Raw genomic sequence first — 21144 nt, forward strand, 5'->3', positions numbered from 1 at the left:
TTTATGAAGTGTGATGTAAAAAATGTCACCAAGTATTGTGTAGTTAAGTATACTACAATTCTTAAATGACTACTTGCTCTATACATTTTTTGTATAATTTTAGTAAGCTATTTGTTTATTTCTTTGATATTAAATATTTTTAAATATCCTAAATTTACATGTTTTGCCTTTGAATTAGTCCCTCATATTGTAGGGGCGGTGTGGTGCGATGCCTTTTAGATGCATGTGACCCAGCAAACATGCTTTAATTTGCTGTACTAAAATAAAGTGAAATGCACATCAAACACCTGTGGTGAATTTTGCCCTTTAGCTGTTTAATGGGAGACTAACAAATTGTGCAAATGAGATCATCTGATGCGCTTCTGGAAATGGTCCTGTTACATCAAATACAAACGTAGCAGTGCACGCAAGTGCAAACCACTGCACAAGGTCATCAGAGATGATTATTTTTTTATTTTTTTTCTGTATTACTTTTACAGTATAAAACAAAATACAACTGAGCAAATTATAAAATAAATGAGAACAAACAAGGGGTGTACCGCCTGGATTTCATGGAGTTAAACTGCCTCCTTTTCACGTAATCACATTTTCATGGACGAGTTAAGAATGAATCAATACTTAATATTTACACAACATGCTGAGGTTGCATACACAATACCAACAGAACAACTCAAGAGAGATTAATATCGCCTCATGTACTTTTCAAACATGATCAGTGACTTTGTAGTAATTAAAATGTATGATCATTGTTGAGCGGACTGTGCAAGCTTGAACAAAACCGCATCATCATCAGGTTTGCATAGTGTGTTAGAACAGACAAAGAGCAGGAAGCCAAAATAAGATGGAGATTTCTTAGCAATGCAGGTAGACAGTATCTGCTCCTCTTTGTTCATTAGGTTTATTTGAAATATATTGAATGATTTGCACCACGAGACCGCCTGGTCCATCCCTGTGTTAGCTGAGTTTGGTTCCCTGAATATATACATATCTATAAAGCAATACTATTTATATATATATATTTATATTTATATATATTGTTCCAACCTCTGCCTCAAAATGAGACACAGCTCACATTATTTTGTTTGTCCCATGCAAACATTCTGCTGCAAAAGTAGGACACATTATTAAAGCAAAGAATGAATTGTGGGGTGTATTTTTTCCATCTGGACTTGAAAAGGGGATAAAACATATCTTGAGATGACTTACAGTACAGAATGTAACAACAGTGCAAAGCGCTGCATTTCCAAGAGTAAATCTTGCAAAATAGTGTTAGTCAGGTTGTAATGCGACAACGTCTAAAAGCTAAAAACATTATCTACACGTGGAAAGTAAAAGTTCATCACCGAGATACTACTGTTCAGTATGAAGTCGTTACAAATGATGGCAAAGAGCACGAGAAAAGCACACAATTGCAGGTCATTTGCAAATGACCCCCCCCCCCCCCCCATGAGTTAAATGGATTTTAGTCCAGTTTTGCCACCAGCGTGTGCAGATCCAGATATTAAATACATGACTTGCTGCAGACCACCCCAACGACAAACAAAACTGCAAATAAACCTTTACAAAGCTCCATAAACACAACACATTCAAATGACCTTAAAGTGGAGGAGAACCGATGTCATCCTAGACTACACCGATAAAACACATATCATGAATTTGGTGCACTAAAGTAATAACAAAATGACCTGGCAACCTATAAACAGTCATTTGATTGTTTCTCCCATTGTCGTCGTTACACGTACAAGCTCAAATTGCTAGTTTGTGACCTCGCTCATCGTCAGTGTGTGTGATTGGCTGAACGAGGCGACGGCGTAAAGCGCTTTCAGTGCCGGGAAGGTAGAAAGGCGCGTTTTTAGTGCTGCCCATTTTCTTTTTTTTTTTCTTTTTTTCTTTTAATGGCCTTAAACAGCAACAGTCCTACTGGTAAACCCATGAGGCCCTCATGCCAGATAATGCTCCTGAAATGTTACTTATAATGCCTTATTGTTGTAATAAAATAGATGCTTTTGAAGAAAGTGCAACATTATATGTATCATGTCTATTAATGATTTACAAGTATTTCTTTTGACCCTCTGTCACACGACTAATATTGCAAGGACCATCATTGGTTCCTTTATTATTTACAGTCTTCTTTCTGCTACCAAGCCAACCATGGAGGAGTCGTCAGCTGATGAATTTTATACATTTATCCACTTAAAAATAGCTTTACAGTAACAGTATCGAAAATACAAAGAGGCTTTGAAGTGCAGTCTCTTATTTGAATCCTTTGGCTGTCTGTTGGGATTGCCAATAAAAGCCAAAAGAGGATAAACAGCCGTTAAAAATAGATTTATTAAAATCAATAAGAGGAATGTATGGCTGTAAGTCTATAAGGCAGGAAATCGAGTAAATCAGGGCAGGAAAGCTGTGAAAACATTTGGCTTCAATATCTTAGGACATTTAAATAACAAAAAGCCAAGCGGCTCATTAGTTTCACACATACATACGCGCGCACACGCAGAAAACAAAAAATCGAGGGGAAACGACGCCGGCTCAGCACATGCATGTGTGTGCATTTGTTTGAAAGCTGCATGTAAAAAAGATTTCAAGTTGAGTAAGTAGCGCTTTGAATCAGTGTCACCACTAAGAGGAACGTGTTTCAAGAGGTTTGTTGGAATAATTCTTTTTTTTTTTTTTTTTTTTTTTTTTTAAAGGCAATAATAAGGAATTTCAAAAGTGGTCTTATGTGGTCGGCCAAACCAAACGTGTAAGTCAACGCAGACTTTTGTAATCAAACACTTCCGGCAGCTTGGTATTGCTGCTCCGGAATGATTTGCACAAATCTATCAATAAAACACAGTGAAAATCAAACATGACAGGTCCGGTCACAGACATGCAGTCGGGTTCTGTGACCGTTCACGGCAACCGGGCCCTCACATATTGTAAGCAACGTAGATGGGATCCAGCTGGTCTGCCAGGAAGGAGTCACGAAGGTGCATGCGTTGCTTCTCCCCTCTGGAGTTAATGGGTATGACCCCGGGGTCCACAATGACAACCACGCCCACAATGAGGTGATGCTCCTCCAAGACCACGTTTGTTATCAGAGGCACCAGGTCCAGCGCGTCCTGCTCTGAGCCGCACAGCTCCGACACCACCACCAGAAGGTTGGTCCATGTAAACACAGCACTAGGAACAACAAGATCATACTAGTTTATTTCCTGCATGTATGTTAATCAACTTATTTTTTATCCACAACAGGTTGCAAAGCACAAGAACCAAAAAACATGCATGATTTTTTTTTTGGGGGGGGTTATTCTCACCTCTCAGCGATACTGCGATGGGCACGAGACACGGATGTCTCAATGTCAATGGGGTGGTAGCGAAGCCCTCGAAGCTCCAAGGTCTCGTCCAGTGAGCCCACCACAAAAAGAGCATCGTGACGATCTGAGTGTGCAGATACATCAGTTTGGTATTATTTGATCATGTTTATAATTTAGGATTTGCATGAGCGCCTATTTTACCCCCACTGGCATCCAGAAGCTCCGTCCTCTTAACAAAGCCCAAGTAGCCAGTTCTGGCCCATAAGGTTTGTGGGTCCCCAAAGCTGAGCTTGGTGTTAAAGTGGTCAGCTTGTAGACTCTCTTCTCCATAGATGGTGTAGTAGCCGCTGGCATTGTGAGGGCTATTCACCCAGATCTACAAGGAGAAAAAAAAAAAAAAAAAAAAAGCAGACATCACTTTAACTGATGCCAAAAATTTAAAATGCAAGTTTGGGGGAGGCTGTTTACTTCTCCCAGATGAGAGTCTCCAAGCGGTCCTCTCGTCTCTGGATTTACGATTATGACTCGGACGCCTGGCAATATCTGGAGGAAGGGAGAAAAAAAAACCATGAGTAAGTAAAATTTTGTGAGTTTTTTTCGAATGTAAAATTTGTTCTATGGCTCAATTAATGTACCTTGCCAGATTCCATCAAGGGAAGACTTTGAGGTGCTCCTCTCTCCACCAGCCTCACTCTGAAATGACAAGAGAGATAACATTTACGTTTGATTGCATTTGAACGTGTTTAGCTGTCAAAGTTATGCCTTTAAAAAAATACTAAATATGAATAAAGCCTTTTTTTGTTCATTGCTGTTGTTACCTGTCATGGCGGAGGGACTTCATGTCCACATAGACTGTGCAGGGATCAGGGCCAGTGGTACCCTAACACAAACACAAGTGTTACATCATTTACACGATGCCCTAGATTGTTGTTTACTGAATCTCTTTTCATGCTGACCTACCTGCAAGCAGACAGCCAGGTTAACTCTGGAGCCAAAAGCAGTGCTGACAGCTCTGGTTGACAATCCTAGATCTTTAAACAACTTGGAGAAGGAATGCGTGAGGGCCAGGCGAGGGCGCTCCTCTGCAATCACTACACAACTGCGCACGCATGACAGGTTGACCCCACGGGCCTGGATAAAAAATAAAAAAAAAACACACAAAGATTTCCTTTTATGAATACCAGCACAAAGTTGGACTCTATGACATAGATGGCAGCCTGCACCTTGAGCAACTCTGTTTGCGTGCCCAGGCCTTTAGTACAAAACTCCATGACGGAGTAAGAGCAGAAGGTATCTCTGACGCGGTACTGACTGAGGCTGCTTAGCCACAGAGACAAACAGCTCTCCAACTCAAAAGGAGGTATGAGGATGGATTGGTGACCTGAGTAAACACTGCAAGACAAGAGAAAACAAAGCGGGTTGCCGTTAGAGGACGGCAAAGTAAAGGTGACTGCAGGATTAATTTATTGTACCTAGCGAGGCACCACAAGACAAAGCCTAGACCGCAGTAAGGATCCAGGCAGATGGCGATTTGGCGAGAAGAGTAGAGCTCACACTGCAGCTTGATAGAGCGGCACAGCGCACTGACGGCTGCATGCGAGATCTGAACAACAAAGTGGAAAACAGCACTTAGTGCATGTGTCTATTAATACCGATATCGATTCGATGGGCCGAGCAATAAAACCGCATCAATTGTTAAAATGAATGAACAATTGGACCACTCGACGCAAGCTTCAGTGTTTAGTGAAAACAAGGCACGGGTTTAATTCCTATAAACTAAAATGTATATTATTGTAAGCTATCATAGACTATGCACAATTTGAACATTGACACTGCATTTAAATATAAGATAAAAACACGACTTAATGATTTGATTAAACAAACAGCTAAAAATATTCAATGCAAATATATTTTATTTACATATTTAAATACAACTGAACTCTACTTAAAAAAAAAAAAACTGGATTAAAAGAAAAAGTCTATCGTTAAACATTTAAACTGTGATTTTTTTGTAAATCGCTAGAGGGCGCCGACGTACAGCAACGTAGTGCCACACTTAGGGAATTATTGAAACTGGACAAACGTATCATTGATCTTGGACCAGAAGGGGACAAGCTGAGGATTTAACTTTGATTTCTTCCAAACAAATCCATGTTTGTTCATCTTTGGAAGAAAATCCTGTCTCATCTCACCTTGACCCCAGTGAGCATGCCTGTCGTGGAAACGCTGAAGTCCAGATACGCTATCATCTCCGCTGTGGGGGGCTTATAGATTTGAGGAGGTCGACGGCGAGGAAGGTCGTCTGAAAACAATCGCAGAGAGAAATGGATTCAGCAAACATGATACGATATGAAACAGCTTAAATCTGGAAATTAATTATAGGTCATGTGAAGACAAGTTGAAAAAATAATAATCAGGTATGTGTTTGAGTATGTTTGGAAAAAATTGCAAGTAGCTTACCAGTGTCGATGATAGTTGGCCACGTTTTAATGTTTACAGATGCAGCAGCCTCCTTGGAGCGCAGTATTCGCATGAGATTTTGAGTGGTGAGGATACATGCCGCTTTACTGACCTGGTGACAACGAGATGAGAGCTAAATTCCTTCAAGAAACATCTTTTTGCAACAGTGAGTCAAACTTCAGAAGTTTAGAACAAAAACAAAAAAGCAGTCATGTAAATCTACTTTACATGTTATTGTCAGATATTAGAATTTCTCGAACGTAGGAAAAAAATTAATAAATGATCATCATCCGTGTAAACAACTGAAGTAAAATCATCCCAAATAAACACACGTGAAGAAACTTACATCAATGATCATGCGGACAGTAGGCAGTGTGGCTCCCAGGTTCTGAGGGTGAGGAGGCCTGACGTTTACCGGGACGCAGCCGGCGTATAGGCACCCGTAAAATGACGCGATCAAATCAATACCTTACCAAATGAGATTTCAAAAAACAAAGTCAGCAAATCAATCAAACCAACTGGAATAACCGCAGCAGAACCGACCAGGAGGATAAAGAAGCACCACGTTCTCTCCAGTGTTGATGCTGCCCTTTTCCATGAGCGCGGCGGCAATCTTCTCAGCTCGCTTGTGAAGTTGAACGCAGGTCGCCGTGCTCACGGCCACACCCTGCAGGATATCGGAGAGAGATTGTAACAAAATGCTTCCATTCATATCAGTATGATTTACCAGATCAACTGGTTACCATTACCTTAGCGTTAAGAAGAACATAGAGAACATGATCTGCATCCGTCTGTGCCCTCCACTGTAGAGCCTCTGACAAGTATTGATGCTGGGGGGGAAAAAAAAATTGTTTCACTGGTAGGTCAACCTTATTACGTTCAATGCACAGTCACCAGCCACAATAATATAAGGTACACTCGCAAAATAATATAAGGTCAAATTAAATCCTACAAAGAAATAATGATCACCGTTGAGTGGCCTGGATGGAACTAAACCTTAAACATCTACACAAAGCAAAAGCTGCTGCATTCCTAAACATACAGCGACATAGCATGAAATAAAAAATCCAGCTCATAAATAGCAAGTTGAAAATATAAAACAAAGGGTAAAATAGCCTATGTGACATGAAAATGCACATAGTTCTGCATGTGTCAAACACAAGCAACCAAAATGAAAGCACAATACAGCACTAGTTAGCGCGTGAGCAAAATAAAACAGGGGTAGAAGGAAGATGCTGGAAGGGGCCAGAATTCTTACCATGACGGTGGGCCACATACAGAGCTACATCCACAAAGACAAGTAAAAACAGAGAGAATGTCGTTTTTTTAACATTCCAATCTGACCTAAGGCCTACAAGAGAGTCTCCATACCGCACGCTTTCATCACACTCATGTACTCCATCCTTCCGAGATGTGTAAAAGACGTTTAAGAGTAAGCAGCTGTTTACGAGCGGAAGGTCAAATTACCTTGCGGACGAGATCCTGGTCGTCGATCATACCGAGCTCTCTGCCTGCCGCCTGAGCAATCCTCTTCCCTGCCACTAGATTGCCCACCATCACAGATGCGGGACCAACGCCAACTATAAGAAACATTTGAATGGTGTTATTTATTGTAAATCTTATTGCTGATTAAAAAAGAAAAAAAGCTACTTTTCTTTTACTGGGATGTTGCTCAGCACACATACCAGGCTGCTTCTGACGGGGTTTAGGCAGGTTGGTGACACAAGTATGCGGACACATGAGGATATTGCAAGGGTGCAGGTTGCCCTCTAAGAAGAACTGCTTGGTATCGGAGATGTGGATGCCCCCCAGAGGTGTTTTGGGTAAAGTGTTGGCTGGGACCAGAGCCAGGCAGTAGAGGCCCACCTGATGGATACTGTCAATTGCCTGAACAGGAAGGAGGTGGAGAATGCTGATTGGTTGATTTGACAGAAAATCAAAACAGACTAAAACATCTGGGCAAGTACCTGAAGGACTCGGCTCATCCATTGGAAGCTGTCCTCTTCGCTGGCGTCTGGCCTCTGCTCAGCCACAATCACGACTCTCTCGTCATAGAACACGGTGACTGAAAACACAGCGATCCTGATAACACACACACATGAATAGTAAATTGATACTGTTTTCAAAATGACTCAATGTTGACAAGCCATCCACACACAGATATTGAAATGAGCAACATAGCGTCTTAGTGGAGCATCCACCCTCTCACCTCCCACGATACACAGTCTTGACCGGCTCCACGGCGAGTGCAGTCGCCACTAAGTCATCGGCATTGTGTCGGCGTCCGCTCACTTGGAGGAGACCCTCGATTTTGCCCACGACAAAAATCAGACTGCCCTGTGAATGCACAGCCGGGTTGTTAGAACCTAAGGGAGGACGGCTCAGGTGATCAAATATCCAACTTACTGGCCCAACAAAGCCCAAGAGTCCTGAGCGCACGAATGGAATCTCTCCGATGGGAACTCCATTAGCGTTGACCGGTATCACCTAAGAACCAGGATGGAAGGGGTGGTAAGATTAAATAAATGAAGGCGGAACTTTTAACTCCACGTTCATACCTCAAAAGTGTTTTTGGTGACCCCTGGCAGGCCGTAGTACATGGTGCCACCAGCCCGGGAGTTAATTATGATCTCACCAATCTCATCTGTTTTACACAACTGAGGAGGTCCGTCTGGTTTGACTATGCACATCAGAGCTGGATACACCAAAGTGGAGAGGGAAAGAAAGTTATTTCCTTGGGATCATTTTTTCGTGCATTAAGCTCACCTCCTGGCATGACGTGCCCCACGTCTTGCACGGTGAGGGCAGAATTTTTGTCCTCTGTGTTGACCCTGATGACGCCATGGCTCAGGCCGCCCAGGGAAAGCACGGCACGGGCAGGAAGGGGTGCGCCCGGTAATCCAGGTCTACATGAAAGATATGATAAAGAATCAAAACTAATTCACTGACGAGAATTATTTTGATTTAAGAATGATTCAACTGAGCCAGGCTCTAATACTGAGAACCAGCGCTATCAAAAATGGATGGATGCAAAAGTAGGTCAATGAAAACACCTGCGTATTGCTACTGTCATGGCCTCAGGGGATGTGGCGCAAGGACAGATGACTTCCGGCTTCAGCCCGTGGGATTGGAAAACGTTCAGGAAGGCATCACAGGACGAAACCGACCCTGCAAACAATGACGAAATAGGCGGGGCTCAAGGTATGACTTTGTGGATTGGAAGAAAAGATCATAAGCTTTTCTCACAAGGGTTGGCGCCATCAGCGACGATCAGCATACGTAACGAAACCAGGCTGATGTCTCTCTGCTCCCGGTGGGCCATCATGGCCCAATGCAAGTCCCGACATTTCACCAAAGCTAATCGGGCTGTGGAAAAATAGTTTATATACTGTCGTGTCTCCAGCGAGTAATTCTCAAGATGATCCTGAAGTGTTTTTACCTTTGTGGATGTGAACCCGCTGTACCCAGGAGAGAGGACACGCCTTCATAACTGCGTAGGGAACACTTATAGTGTGGATCCTGTTCATCACAGCCTGTTACCAAACAACATGTGGTTAACAAAGCACCCAAAGGAAAATAATAAACAGTGTAAAGAATTAGGCTGACATATATAGTGAAGGGAAACAAAAAAAAAATGAAATCAAAGAGGTGTGCCCCAAAATATGCCTTCGCAAAAATGAATACATATCTAAAACCCTGTTAAGTTTAAACAAAATATTTGTCTTATTTAGCAACATGAGACAGCACTTGCATAATGTAGAGTGCACGATGAAACAGCACCAGGGAATAACCGTATTGGAAACTAATTTATAATTTAGATATTAACAACAACAAGGGATTCATTATTTATTAGTTACTGCGGTTAACTGTGAATAGCCACGAACACCCACTCACCGTGAGCACCCCATGCCAGAGACCCATGTCCTTCTTACAGTCTAAAACATTCACTAGCGTTTCCCCTGCGACAGATATAGGACATCAAATTAATACCGACTGCCATGATCCAAACTCTAAGACAAAAGGACAGCCTTTAATAACTCACCCTCGCAGTAGTTGCAGGCCTGCGTCAGCGCCTGGCAGTGGGTTAGCATGGCAACCTTAGACACCGCCACGCCGACCACCGTGCCCTCTTTATTGGCCTTGTACTGTGCAAAGGAGGAGAAAAAGATCATTTTAGATCAGGTGGGCTCCTTTTTGCATCCTTTTATTGTCAAATCAGCAAAGTTTTAGCCCAGGGTCACCTCAATGTAGGCGGGGTCTGTGTTGGCCGTCGGAATGTGAGGCTGCCAATCTTTCGAAGGCTTGGTCAGGTACTTTGAGTCCGTAATCACCCACTTCATTCGAGGCCAGCCTACCAGAAAGGTAAATTATTTAAAAAAAAAAAAAAAATCCCAGATTGAGATTATCCCTATCTGGAGTCAATATGACACTGGCATAGAAACAGAATCTCACATCTGATTATAGCTAACATTTAATTGTTGCTCATTGAAATGTAGCCAAATGTTCATGACGTTATTGCCTTAACAACCTTTGAACTGCATTATTTCTCCAGTGGGGGTCTTGGGAAGACCCTTCAAACATATCTCGCTGGTCAGCGCAAGGCCCACGCCACAGCTGCCGAGAAGAAAGCCCACTTGGCTGATGCCCGCATCCTACATATCCAACACACAAATGTTAATTGTCTTCACCCCTAATGAACAAAAACATTTACCGGAGAAAAAAAACCTCACCTTGCGAGAGAGTGGCACCTCTATCGGTACAGGTATGACCTCAGCGAGGAGGCAGCCATAGAAGGCCACCCAGAACATCCCCGGGTCACTGTTGGGGTACACGAGTGCCACCTACAAAGTCATTAAATGGACATTGTGTTGTTTTTAAAAACATAAAACACCAATTTTGCTGCAAACTAACAGACTTTACAAAGGTAACAATATCATTTTGTGTCCTCACCCTGTCGCCGGGTTTAAGTATCTGCTCGTTTTTGTTGCCCAACTTATTTAGGAGCGTGTAGGCAAGTTTCACACTGCGACTCCAAAGTTTCCCTAAAACAGATGGAGAGTGACATGCAAAATTAATCTATCATATAGTCTCAGATGATGAGCCATCTTTGCTTGCACGTTATTATTGAATAGAATCAAGTCTCACCGTAAGTCAGCGTGTAGAGCGGTTTGCCCGTGATGTCGAGAGCTGTGAGGGCGGGGCTTTTCCCTTGCGTCGCCCCCCATCGGGCCAACGCGGCTTGCAGGGCTGGCGGCCAATTACTGACCACCCCTAGGGGCTCGCCTTTCACCGGGATGATCTGACGCCCTTCTGGTTTGGGTGTGTTGGGATCCGGCTGGGGCACTGAGATAGACAGAACATCAGGACGGCATTAGGACAGTAAAAGTCCAAATAAGCGTGGTAGTGGAAAGCAGATGTGGGGGAAAAAAAAAGCAACAAAGAAATTAAACTGTAGTGTTTAGAATTGTTATTGTTTGTGAAATGATCAGCAGCTATCATGTCTCACCTTCTACTATCTCCTCCGAGTCATCGGTGAAGAACTCACTGAGTGGTGGCCTCTTTGGTCTCTTCAGCGTGTTGAGAAGTTGCTGGATCTTTGTGGACACTCTGCTGTTCACCGGAACTCCTACAAGGCCAAGGGAGAGAAACGGTGGAGATTTGCACGACACGGTCACACACACTCGTGCACACACGAACAAAAGTGTCATTTGAGCGTCATATCTTCTCACTGTCTGCTGCTTCTCAACCCACAAAATGTGACTCATCAAACATTTGGAATGGCGTCATGGTCGGGAATGAAAAAGCAGCACACGTTGAGTGGGATCATCACAAGGAAAACAAGGTGAGAGTTGGGTCAAGAGTGTTTTTTTTGGACTGGGGCTGCCATGTCCGCTGTGTGTTTTGATTTTTGTATGCATTTATTACAAACAATAGGGAGAAGTAGGGTCAAAACAGCAAAGACACAAGGCTGCGGACAATACACATGAAAGCGTGTTCTTACTCTGGAGATTAATTCTTCCTACCAGCCAGTCAAAAACATGTGACAGAGCAGAAAGAGTGAAAGCAGAAGTAAGCAGCACAGCACGATTAATGACACAACTGGAATTTAATTGAGAGAAAGCCTTAAGAGGTTGCGAGAAGAAAATAAAAAGTCGCAAAGTGGACGATTACCGTCTGCGGTTTCCATCATGCTGGAGCGACTCTGCCCTCGACTCATCCCACGGGCCGTCGTGTTGGAGGGCAAGTCAACCCGCGGGCCTCTGGCTGGAAGGGCGACTGCCGTCACATCGGGAGGTGGGATGCTGTTCTCGTGGGGGGCTACGGATAGTGGGATGGAAAAATGACCACATTTGATACAAAAAAAATATATACTTTATACATATGCAGATTTTTATTTTTTTTTTTACAAATTGTGTTTTGTTGCTCACCAATGCGACTGTGAGCCATCATGTCGGTGATGGCGGCGGCCATGTGCGGCGGTGGCGGTTCGTGCTGGGGCTGCGGCTGATACTGAGGCTTGTACAGAGGTTGGTACTGAGGCTTGTACTGAGGCTGAGGCTGGTTGTGAGGCTGCGGCTTGGCCTCTCCGTGGGACAAGGTGGAGGAAGCCGATGAGGATGTGGACGAGCCCTGGGCCGAGCGGTTGATCCAACAATCGGGGCTCTGTTGGTTGGGATTGAGCAAAGGGATGGGGACGACCACCGACGACTGCCTGCGCGCCGACGTCTCATCCTCAGAGGCCGATGAGGAGTCTGAGAGAAATGATGTGCCGTTGGTATGAAAACTGGATTCTGTGAAGGCCTTCCTTTCCTACCTGGTGGCGTTCGTGTTTCGATGGGAGACGGCACGTAAGTTGAACGTCGTTTTGTAGGCATGGGCAGTGCCATCTTTTCTTCTTTATGTTTCGCCAGAGCAGCTTGTACTGCTTCAGAGTGAATATCTGATAAGGCAGAAGATAAAAAGGATATTGAAATTATAATGAACTAAAATATCTTGCAACTTTCAGACAAATTTGCGAGAGTTCTCAACAAACAACAGATTAAATACAGCAGTGTTTTGTACAGAAAGACCTTTATGAAAACATCCTATTTGCCAGCATTTTAGTTTTGCTAAATAATCAGTTGTCAAAGAAGGAACGGAAGAAAGGTTGCGCTTCCTCTCTGGAAGCGTAATCACGACAAGAGGAGGCTAACTGTTCATTAGCCCACGCACATAATTGCAGATGCTTTCACTTGATGACACCCACAGGCGCATCAGGAGGACTTAAACGGGCAGCCACGCGTTCGCAGCGTGTACGGAAGCAACCCACTCGGTGACACACAGCATCTCCTCGACCGACTTCACTCAGGCATCAAAAGAGCAAAACATCAAATGCGGCATCACAGTTACACAACTGCTGAGCGTTGTGGCTGCCACAGGATGAGAGGTTAAATAAGTTTCCATGGCGATAGCATGCTGGGGGATCCCGACATGTTTGGTTTCAGAATCTGCTCTTTTTACAAACGCTAGCTTTTTACTTTATATGATCCAAGTCCAACATGCAAATAATTTCCCAATTGGACTTTAACAACTCATAATATTCTGTTTGAAGACTTTTTCAGTCTTAACTTAATAAGCTTGTTGGGCTAATTGTGCCAGTCGGGGCTTTTTACACCCAAGTGGAAGTTAATAAATACCTTTATCCTATTGTTTCTGAACAAAAACAGGTCAGCGTGGTATTTAAAATGTCTTTTGGCCATGGGAGAGTTTCTAATAAGAATTAGATGAAAAGTACAGTGAAGAAAGTGCGTGTCAATCCGGAGGGAGTTTGATTTTACAGTCTCACATCTTCTGCTTGCAACCCACTGCTGAGCTGTCTTTTCCTTCTTAGATAAACATTCCTGTGTTCTCCACAAGGACTCCTCCTACATGGCCAGGAAGTGATGACATTTTGCAAAGGAGGTGGGGGGGGGGGGGGGGGTCTCACTGATGGGGTTCCCCAGCTGCTCAATAGTCTCTGAGGGAAAAACACGACTTTCGAAATTCTAAATTTGCATTCCGCACCTGATCTGTAACGGTCATCCCTGGTTCCGCCATTGCGATGCGTCTTTCGGGAACGTCGTTCACGGTAGCGGGATGAACTAGAAGGTGGAGGACCGTGGCTGGAAGAGGAACTGGGAGCGGGTGGCTGCACATTGTTCTTCGGGGGTGGTTCGACTGTAGGGGGGAACAAAATATAATATTTATAACTTGCTTCTAAATGTTGAGTATCACTGCCAAGATTCCAGGCAAGAGTTCAAGAATTAGAAGGAACGCTCAATAGAAACTCTCGACACAGTCTAGTGACGTTTTTTTATGGCTCGGATCAATATCTTCTTGTTCTACTTATTTGCTCACTCAAGAATTAATGTCCATGACAAATTCCAAGAACGTTCCTGCATTTTTGTAGCTGCAGCACACAATGTTTTGTCCATCTGCAGATAATTATTGAAGAACTTGGAAAAAACATCGCCTATACATCCATTCGCTACTTTTGCAGCCAAATTGGTCGAAATTGGAATTTGTCATCTGATCAGCTAAAGTTCTTTTTCTGTGTAGGACGTGACAGTGCTTAGATAAGTCTGGCGTTGAAGAAGTTAAATCCTGACCTCAACCACGTTAAACAGTTTTGTGGTGAAAGGAGATTGCAAGGCAGGACTTCTTATCCAGCACCAGTAACCTCAGAAATGTTCTTCTGGATGCACGGACAAACATTCCCATAGACACGTGTTCTTCTGTGGCGGGTCAAAGCCGCTATAAAGCTGCAAACGAAGAACCGATTCAATATCCACTTTTAATTTCATCGGGTTGGTTGGCATAATGTTCAAACTGGAAGCTCCTGCTGTGGTCGTGATCATAAAATATAATTCTATGGAAACCTCCCATAGTGATTGGTAGTTTTGTGATGCCACTAGGGGGCAGCAATCACCACCTTGGGGATGATAGTGTGGATTTTCCAATTTTTTAATATATACATACATGAAGCTGATTAATAAAATAAAAAGGACAGTCACCTGGGGTGTGGATGATGTACGGTGCCAGGAGTTTGGTCCTTTTCTTCTCATAGCCCTTCTGTGTGATGTCACCTGAGGAAAGAAAAGACATGATTTCAAAGTTTATTCAGTAACGTTTGTTCGACAGTGCGTGCAATGGTGACCAAAAAAAACAACAACAACAACAGATGGATGCCCATGGACAGATGCTCCACACTGCAACACAAGAGGAAACAAAACAACCCTAAATTTGGAAATGTGGAGAGTGAGCAAAAATAAGGATGATTCAGAGAGTTTAAATAAAATCACAAGGACACAAGGAAAGCCATCCATGAAAATGAATAAAGGCCTAAAAGCAGTAAAGGTTGGAATCATGTTGGAAATTTCTAATCTTCAAGCACAACTTATCTATAAAAACAAGTAGAACCAAATAATTAGCAATCTAGTAGAAACAATACCACGCTATCTGGACAGAACGTATTTGAAAAGATTGAACTCCCACTCCATTCGGAAATGTTGTGTTCACTGGATTGAAGGGGGAATGGGTCAAGAAATTCGTGACTTTGTGTTCATTGATAAAAACACACAACTGTGACTTTGCATTTTACTGGTATCTCAATTTCTTGCGATGTGTGTCTCGTGGCTTGTTTTAACACGACATAAAACACGACACACAAGCTCAGGTTGTGACAATCAAGACGAACAAGTTTGATTTTTTTTTTGTACTCAAGCTGTTTAACCTTTGCAACCACATCCTGGAGGTTCTGCTACACTGACACCTGATTCACTGCCAAACCAATCACAAATGGATCTTTGACGTGAACGAGTTATAAAGGTCAGTCATGTCACATTTTTGAATACATCATTATCCCCATTTGACTCATCTCAGTTATTGTGTCGAGTCTGCCAATATTCGAGGCAGTAAATTAATAGTAATAAATCCTCTGCCTATTGTCTCTTGCACACAATTAAACTAAAGCAAAGTTTAGCCTTGACTAATAATTTAAGTGTTCACACAAAGAGCCTGACAGCACAACTGTTTAAGGCATGTGGATCTTTTTTTTTTCTTTCCTGAGGGGGGGAAAAAAATGGATGAAAAGTAAACACTACCATAAGTAATGCATGAACAGAATGGTTGGCCTTACTCAGTCACATGATTTATTTTTAGCTCATGTGAACAGGCAGTTTCACTGCGGAAGGAGAGCGAGAGATGGCGTCTTTGTGGGGGGAGGGGTCTGGACAAGCATTAAATGAATCTCTAAGTAATCACTCTTCCATCTGGATGATTTGAAATTCAGCTGTACTCTATGCCACTTCCATTACGCTTTCCTGATTCCATCAAAGGCAGCTGAGAAGTTAAACCGATCGGCAAACTATTGAAAGGTTCCCACATGGTGGTCAACCTCCAATTGATATATTAGCCATAAAAAAACATAATATCTGTACAAGAAATGTAATAACATTAAGTATATGGTTAAATTAGCCAGTGGTGGCTTCATGCAAGGTAAGCAAAGCTGCGCTGAGTTTTGGAGAATGCACAGCGGCACTTTTTGGGTTGCTCTGGCTTAGTCTTGATGTGTGCGACAGCCCAAAAAAAAAAAACCTCGTTGAATGATGGGAATAAAAGAATCTTGTGTCTACTTGGGAGGCAACACACTCTCTCTGACGAGGCCCCGTCTCGTTAACCCAAATTCCCACAAAGACCGAGTTGCATCCGCTCTCCGGTCAACAATCAAATGTTTCCGAGCTATAGCGTGCATTCATCGTAACAGCGAGGAGGACTGAGTTTAATTTTTAACAAGCAAAAAGAGAGAAGCGTGAAAGCGGTGCAGTTTCCCAAGGTTCACTCGTTGCTCAGCTCAGATGATTTAAATTGCATTGACTCTCTCTCCCTGCACCCTGCAGGCACTCAGTCTGAATTGTAATTATCTGCCGACTATCCCCCCCCCCCCCCCCCACCCTCTTGTTTTTTCCTTCATCACACACTCGCTTGCTTTGTCAGCAACATGACAAAAATCTCGACAGACACCCGCACAATGAAAAAGATCTGAACACATGCCTGAATTTTACAGCTGTTATTTCATAGAAAACGGAGCCTCCCTTTGGATGAGGAGATGCTCTGAGGCAGCGTGCAATAAAAGCAAAAACATATCCATGTCTACAAACAGACTGTCTGACTTTGAATGTGCCCAAAAAAAAAAGCAACAGACTGAATTTTAAGGAACCAGAACAAAACACTGTCCTCCCTGTTGTGATTGTTGCTCATTCGCTAAACAAACCTCAACTTCCCAATATGCATAATTTGTAAGACCCAAAAAAGAGACCAAAGCAAATAGCTTCACACAGGCTACAAATAATGTTTTGTTTTTATCTTGGCTGCAGTCACTTTCCTGGAATTTGGAATCTATTGTAACAATAAAACGGTCTTTTTGGCTTTCTGTGTCCTCTTAACTCATGTCTGTCACATTTAGGGACATGAAGCAACGGTAGAATTCAGGATAATAAATCCTTCTTAAAAAAAAAAAAAAAACACATCAGGCTTCTAAGTGACATTGTGTATGTAAATAGACAGTATACAGCGCACGTAAATAAAATATTGCAAGAATAATAAGAGAAATACTGAATACCTTTAGAGAATTAAAAACTCATTTACAAAAAAAAAAATGAAAATGAATGCTTTTTAAAAGCAACAGATGTGTGAGACAGAAGTGAGTGTGAAGGTGTGGCTATAAATTCAGGTGACTCAGGTTTCAGTCAGCACGCTAAGCTCAGCTCAGCTCAGGATGGCAATGCTGACACATCATGCAAAGTCACACATAGACTCCACACACACAAATTCATGTGGAGGGCCTCGGGGGAGCAGGAAAGGAGTGGAGGGTGTTATCGGAAAATTAGACGTGACTCCACTTCAACTGTGCAAGGAGAGACAAGAGGTGTGGTTGACACACCTGACACACTACACTTCACACACACTATGCTGCTGCATAGTCTTGCTACAAATGCTACAAAAAAAAAACCATGATACTCGAAATTTTAGGGGTACAACTAGTTCAACTCTGATTTTTTTTTTTTTTTTTTTTTTTGCCCATTCATTGAATGCTGATCTTCTCAAGCAAGATTTCCGGTTGTGACTGATGTGTGAATAAAAATGTAATCTAATGCCACGCTAGTCACTTCCCGGGAATTCCACGGCAAGTTTAATTCAAGATTGAGAAATGATGGAAGAAAAATAATACTTTTTTTTCCTGAACATTGAACAAGTGTTTATAAAGAGGTGTGAATAGAGTTTGAAAAAAAGTACAGACTCAAGATGTGGGCTGAGTTAACATTTCTCCTATTAAGAGCCTAGCAAAGCCTTCAATTGCTGTTTGCCCGACTTAATTCAGAAAGAGCTTATAGGAAATTCTAAATGTGTATGTAAGAGAGCGAGGCTGGGGGCTGGGCATGGGGTCCTTAGTGACTAACACAATGTGGTGCTGACATGTCGGCCTGCATTACTCTATAATGATGTACACATATATTGCTCAATAAAGGGAGTCATCTTCATTAAAAAAAAAAAATGATGTTAGCACACTCAGCCCCCACATATCAGAGTCAGAGTAATTATTAGTTTCAGTGTAAACACAGCAATCTCATATATTGTATCTGTTGAGTTGTGTTTTGAAAAAGCAATGAGTCAGAGATGTGATGAGCCACAAGGAGAAGAGAAAAATGAGGAGGTCCGACTGTGACCTTGCTAATCCTCCCCCAGTCCACTGTGGAGTTGAAAGCAAGAAATGTCCGTGACCCAGCTGACAGTGTGCGTTTGTGTGGAGCGTTCGTTTAAATTATTCAGGCTTTCTTGTCCACAAAGCCTTCATGCGTATCCCTCCATAGTGCCTGTTGGTGCTGTGTTTACGTGTGGGAGCTCGCATTTATGGAAGATGAAAATAGACAGTTAAGATGTTAGGTAACACTTTGGATTCATTTTCCAAAAAATAGCATGTGCCTGTGCGACATACGGAGCGCAGCAGAGGTCCGCCTGGTGGCCTCGAGCGGCACGGAGAGCACAGGAACAGCCTGTGCGCTGTGCAGCTCTTAATGAGCTTTTAAATGGATAGGCCAAATCAGCTTCACTTCTGACCATGCAAAAACTAAAGTCAAGCAAAAAAAAAAAAAAAAGGCAATGCTCAGGTCAGTGGACTTTTTTGTATTGTATAAACAAATAACTCCAAACAAGACTGAAGCGAACAGAAAGAATTGTTTTGATTTGGGGTGGGAAAAGGTTAAAGGTGAAACAGAGGAGCAAATATAGACGAGGCCTCGGTGGTGTCACGGTGGTAGCTGCGAGATATGCGTCGCATCCTGGCCCAGTGTGGCAGGATTGTTGCCCCCTGATGCTCTGTGACCTAGATTAAGAGACGCAGCCAGGACCGTAATCTCTCGTTTTTCCACCCCCCCCCCTTTCACTATGGCTCGGGCTTCTAACGAGGAAGACTAGCCTTTCCGCCACAGTTTTCAACACGCTAACATGTAAAGCCTGTGACTGTACAGTATGTACTGTAGCAATTGATGCTGGATTAAGAGATTGTCCTTTTTTTTCTTGGATAAGGAAAAAAAAAATGATTAGAGTTCAGAGTACATCCTTTGTTTTTTCTTCACCGCTAAGCGTTGCATCTGAAAAATTAAGTGATAGCGACCCTAACTAGATTACAAACAGGGCTGCGCGCTAGCAAGTTGAGCAGCTTTAAATTGCGGCTCACAGCTCGAAATTCCAGTCCGACTCAATCACAAAGTCTTTGATCCCCTCAATGGCTTTCTTTGTGTCTTTGCAAAGACGTTAAAGTGGGTGGTGGTTCACTCGCACACACACGGGCTAATACGCGCACACACACGCAAACTACTGAAAACAACCATTTCAGTGATGCAGATTTTTCCTCTGCTTGTTGCTAAGGGAGTCCCGCTTCAAACAATGGGAAGATTGTTGCCGGAAAAAGATATCCATGAGAGAGCTCTCGACTTTATGTAAGGCCAGATGCTGCTCGGCTCGGCCCGGCCCGAGCAGAGCACACTACTGATCCAGACGGCCGACGCGTTTGACGGTTGGGGAACATGTGGCAACGAGCCGAGGGCATCTGGACAGCGCAGAACCTTTGGTGTAAAGTTGCAAGCAAAGACACAAGCGTCATCGTCTGAGGCCTGGGACAACCCCAATCAGAGAGTCACCTTACTACTTGCACTCCAGCCTGAAACAGTTACAAACTAGGCCTCGGTCTGGCATGTTCAGATTTCTTCACACATGTGGAAGATGATGATCTAATGGTCCGTGTAAAAAAATACAATTGTGCATATATGATGCAATGATAATTAAGGTTGCATTACGGTTAGCTTGGACCACGATTCTTCTTGGAGCACAGTACTAGTGGGCTCCAGTGTTGGGCTCTTCATGCCAAACATGACATTACTCATCCACCCTCGGGCACCTGAGAGCTGCACAGCACCAATCAGGCTGCTGCACTGTGATTCACAGACTTGCATAACAGTCAGCACCATATTCCATTTTGTTTTCTCGCACTCAGACAACAAGTAAGCCTCTTGTATCTGCTGCACATTCGGGGCAAAGATGGATTGTAGGTGCATGCAGCATCACGTCTTTAGATGCATCTAAAAATACTGCATGTAGGGATATGCCGTGCACACAGAAGCCCCCCCGGTTAACTAACTTGACCCATTTTCTCTGACATAAGTGTATGCTCATGGAGCTGTGCTTACACGTCAACACAATAAGAGAAACATGCCACAAACACAAACGTGTCAAAGTGTAGCAATAATATTGACATACATTCAGTCAACCATATTAATCAAAGATGATGTTGCAAAAGAAAGGTAATGCTTAAAAAAAATGTAAATGGAGGCCAGTGATAAGAGGAGGATTTGCAATCGTGTCCTGAGCCAAAGGCAACACTACACCTGCTAGCAAAGCCGCCTTACCTTCGGACAGCTCCAGGTCCAACTCCGCCAGCTGGTCCCTGACCTCTTTTGGCAGAGCCGACAATTCGACGCCTCGATCGGCCATAGCAGGAAGCTTGAGCAGCCTGCGGGGTGTTCGTGATATCTCGGCCGACGGAGGATACAGTCCCGCATGAAGGTGGCAATGAAGACTCAAGAGGCTGCTGCTGCGGCGGCGGTGGTGGTGATTACTCCATCCTGGAGACTCCCGGACACCGCCATGACTACTGAGGGACCAGGGGAACCAGTCGACGTCGGTGGTCACGTGACTGAGCAAAACAGTCAATTAGAGTACGGCATTTGAGCGCTCTCTAGTGGTAGCTTTGTGTTATAGCAAGCACCGTGGGCACGATTCACCCGATTTGACTGTGCACCCGCAGATTGGT

The 21144-nt window shown here is 43.3% G+C and overlaps 1 protein-coding gene across 5 annotated transcripts; it reads right to left on the reverse strand.

The window, feature by feature from the left end:
* Window positions 1–433: 433 nt before the first annotated feature.
* Window positions 434–21021, reverse strand: dip2bb (disco-interacting protein 2 homolog Bb). Of its 5 annotated transcripts, XM_049734434.1 has the most exons (40): window positions 20741–21020; window positions 14792–14863; window positions 13803–13955; window positions 12574–12699; window positions 12188–12511; window positions 11931–12077; window positions 11761–11778; window positions 11266–11385; window positions 10905–11102; window positions 10710–10801; window positions 10490–10600; window positions 10288–10411; window positions 10001–10110; window positions 9802–9904; window positions 9654–9718; window positions 9199–9292; window positions 9006–9125; window positions 8813–8927; window positions 8526–8665; window positions 8318–8454; window positions 8166–8246; window positions 7969–8096; window positions 7727–7841; window positions 7445–7646; window positions 7227–7339; window positions 7018–7041; window positions 6509–6589; window positions 6303–6426; window positions 6106–6227; window positions 5760–5871; window positions 5492–5601; window positions 4772–4902; window positions 4523–4691; window positions 4260–4430; window positions 4118–4179; window positions 3935–3992; window positions 3768–3842; window positions 3501–3675; window positions 3300–3423; window positions 434–3165 (listed from the first exon to the last, which is right to left on the reverse strand). In XM_049734434.1, the coding sequence occupies exons 1-40, from the start codon at window positions 20823–20825 to the stop codon at window positions 2913–2915; spliced, it is 4884 nt and encodes a 1627-aa protein (XP_049590391.1). In that variant the 5' UTR covers window positions 20826–21020; the 3' UTR covers window positions 434–2912. The 5 variants fall into 5 exon arrangements, with proteins under 5 accessions (XP_049590391.1, XP_049590392.1, XP_049590393.1 ...); XM_049734435.2 differs by lacking the exon at window positions 11761–11778 and having other exon boundaries at window positions 20741–21019; XM_049734436.2 differs by lacking the exon at window positions 7018–7041 and having other exon boundaries at window positions 20741–21019.
* Window positions 21022–21144: the final 123 nt, after the last annotated feature.

The sequence above is a fragment of the Syngnathus scovelli genome, chromosome 11, assembly GCF_024217435.2.
Source record: "Syngnathus scovelli strain Florida chromosome 11, RoL_Ssco_1.2, whole genome shotgun sequence".
NCBI lineage: Eukaryota > Metazoa > Chordata > Actinopteri > Syngnathiformes > Syngnathidae > Syngnathus > Syngnathus scovelli.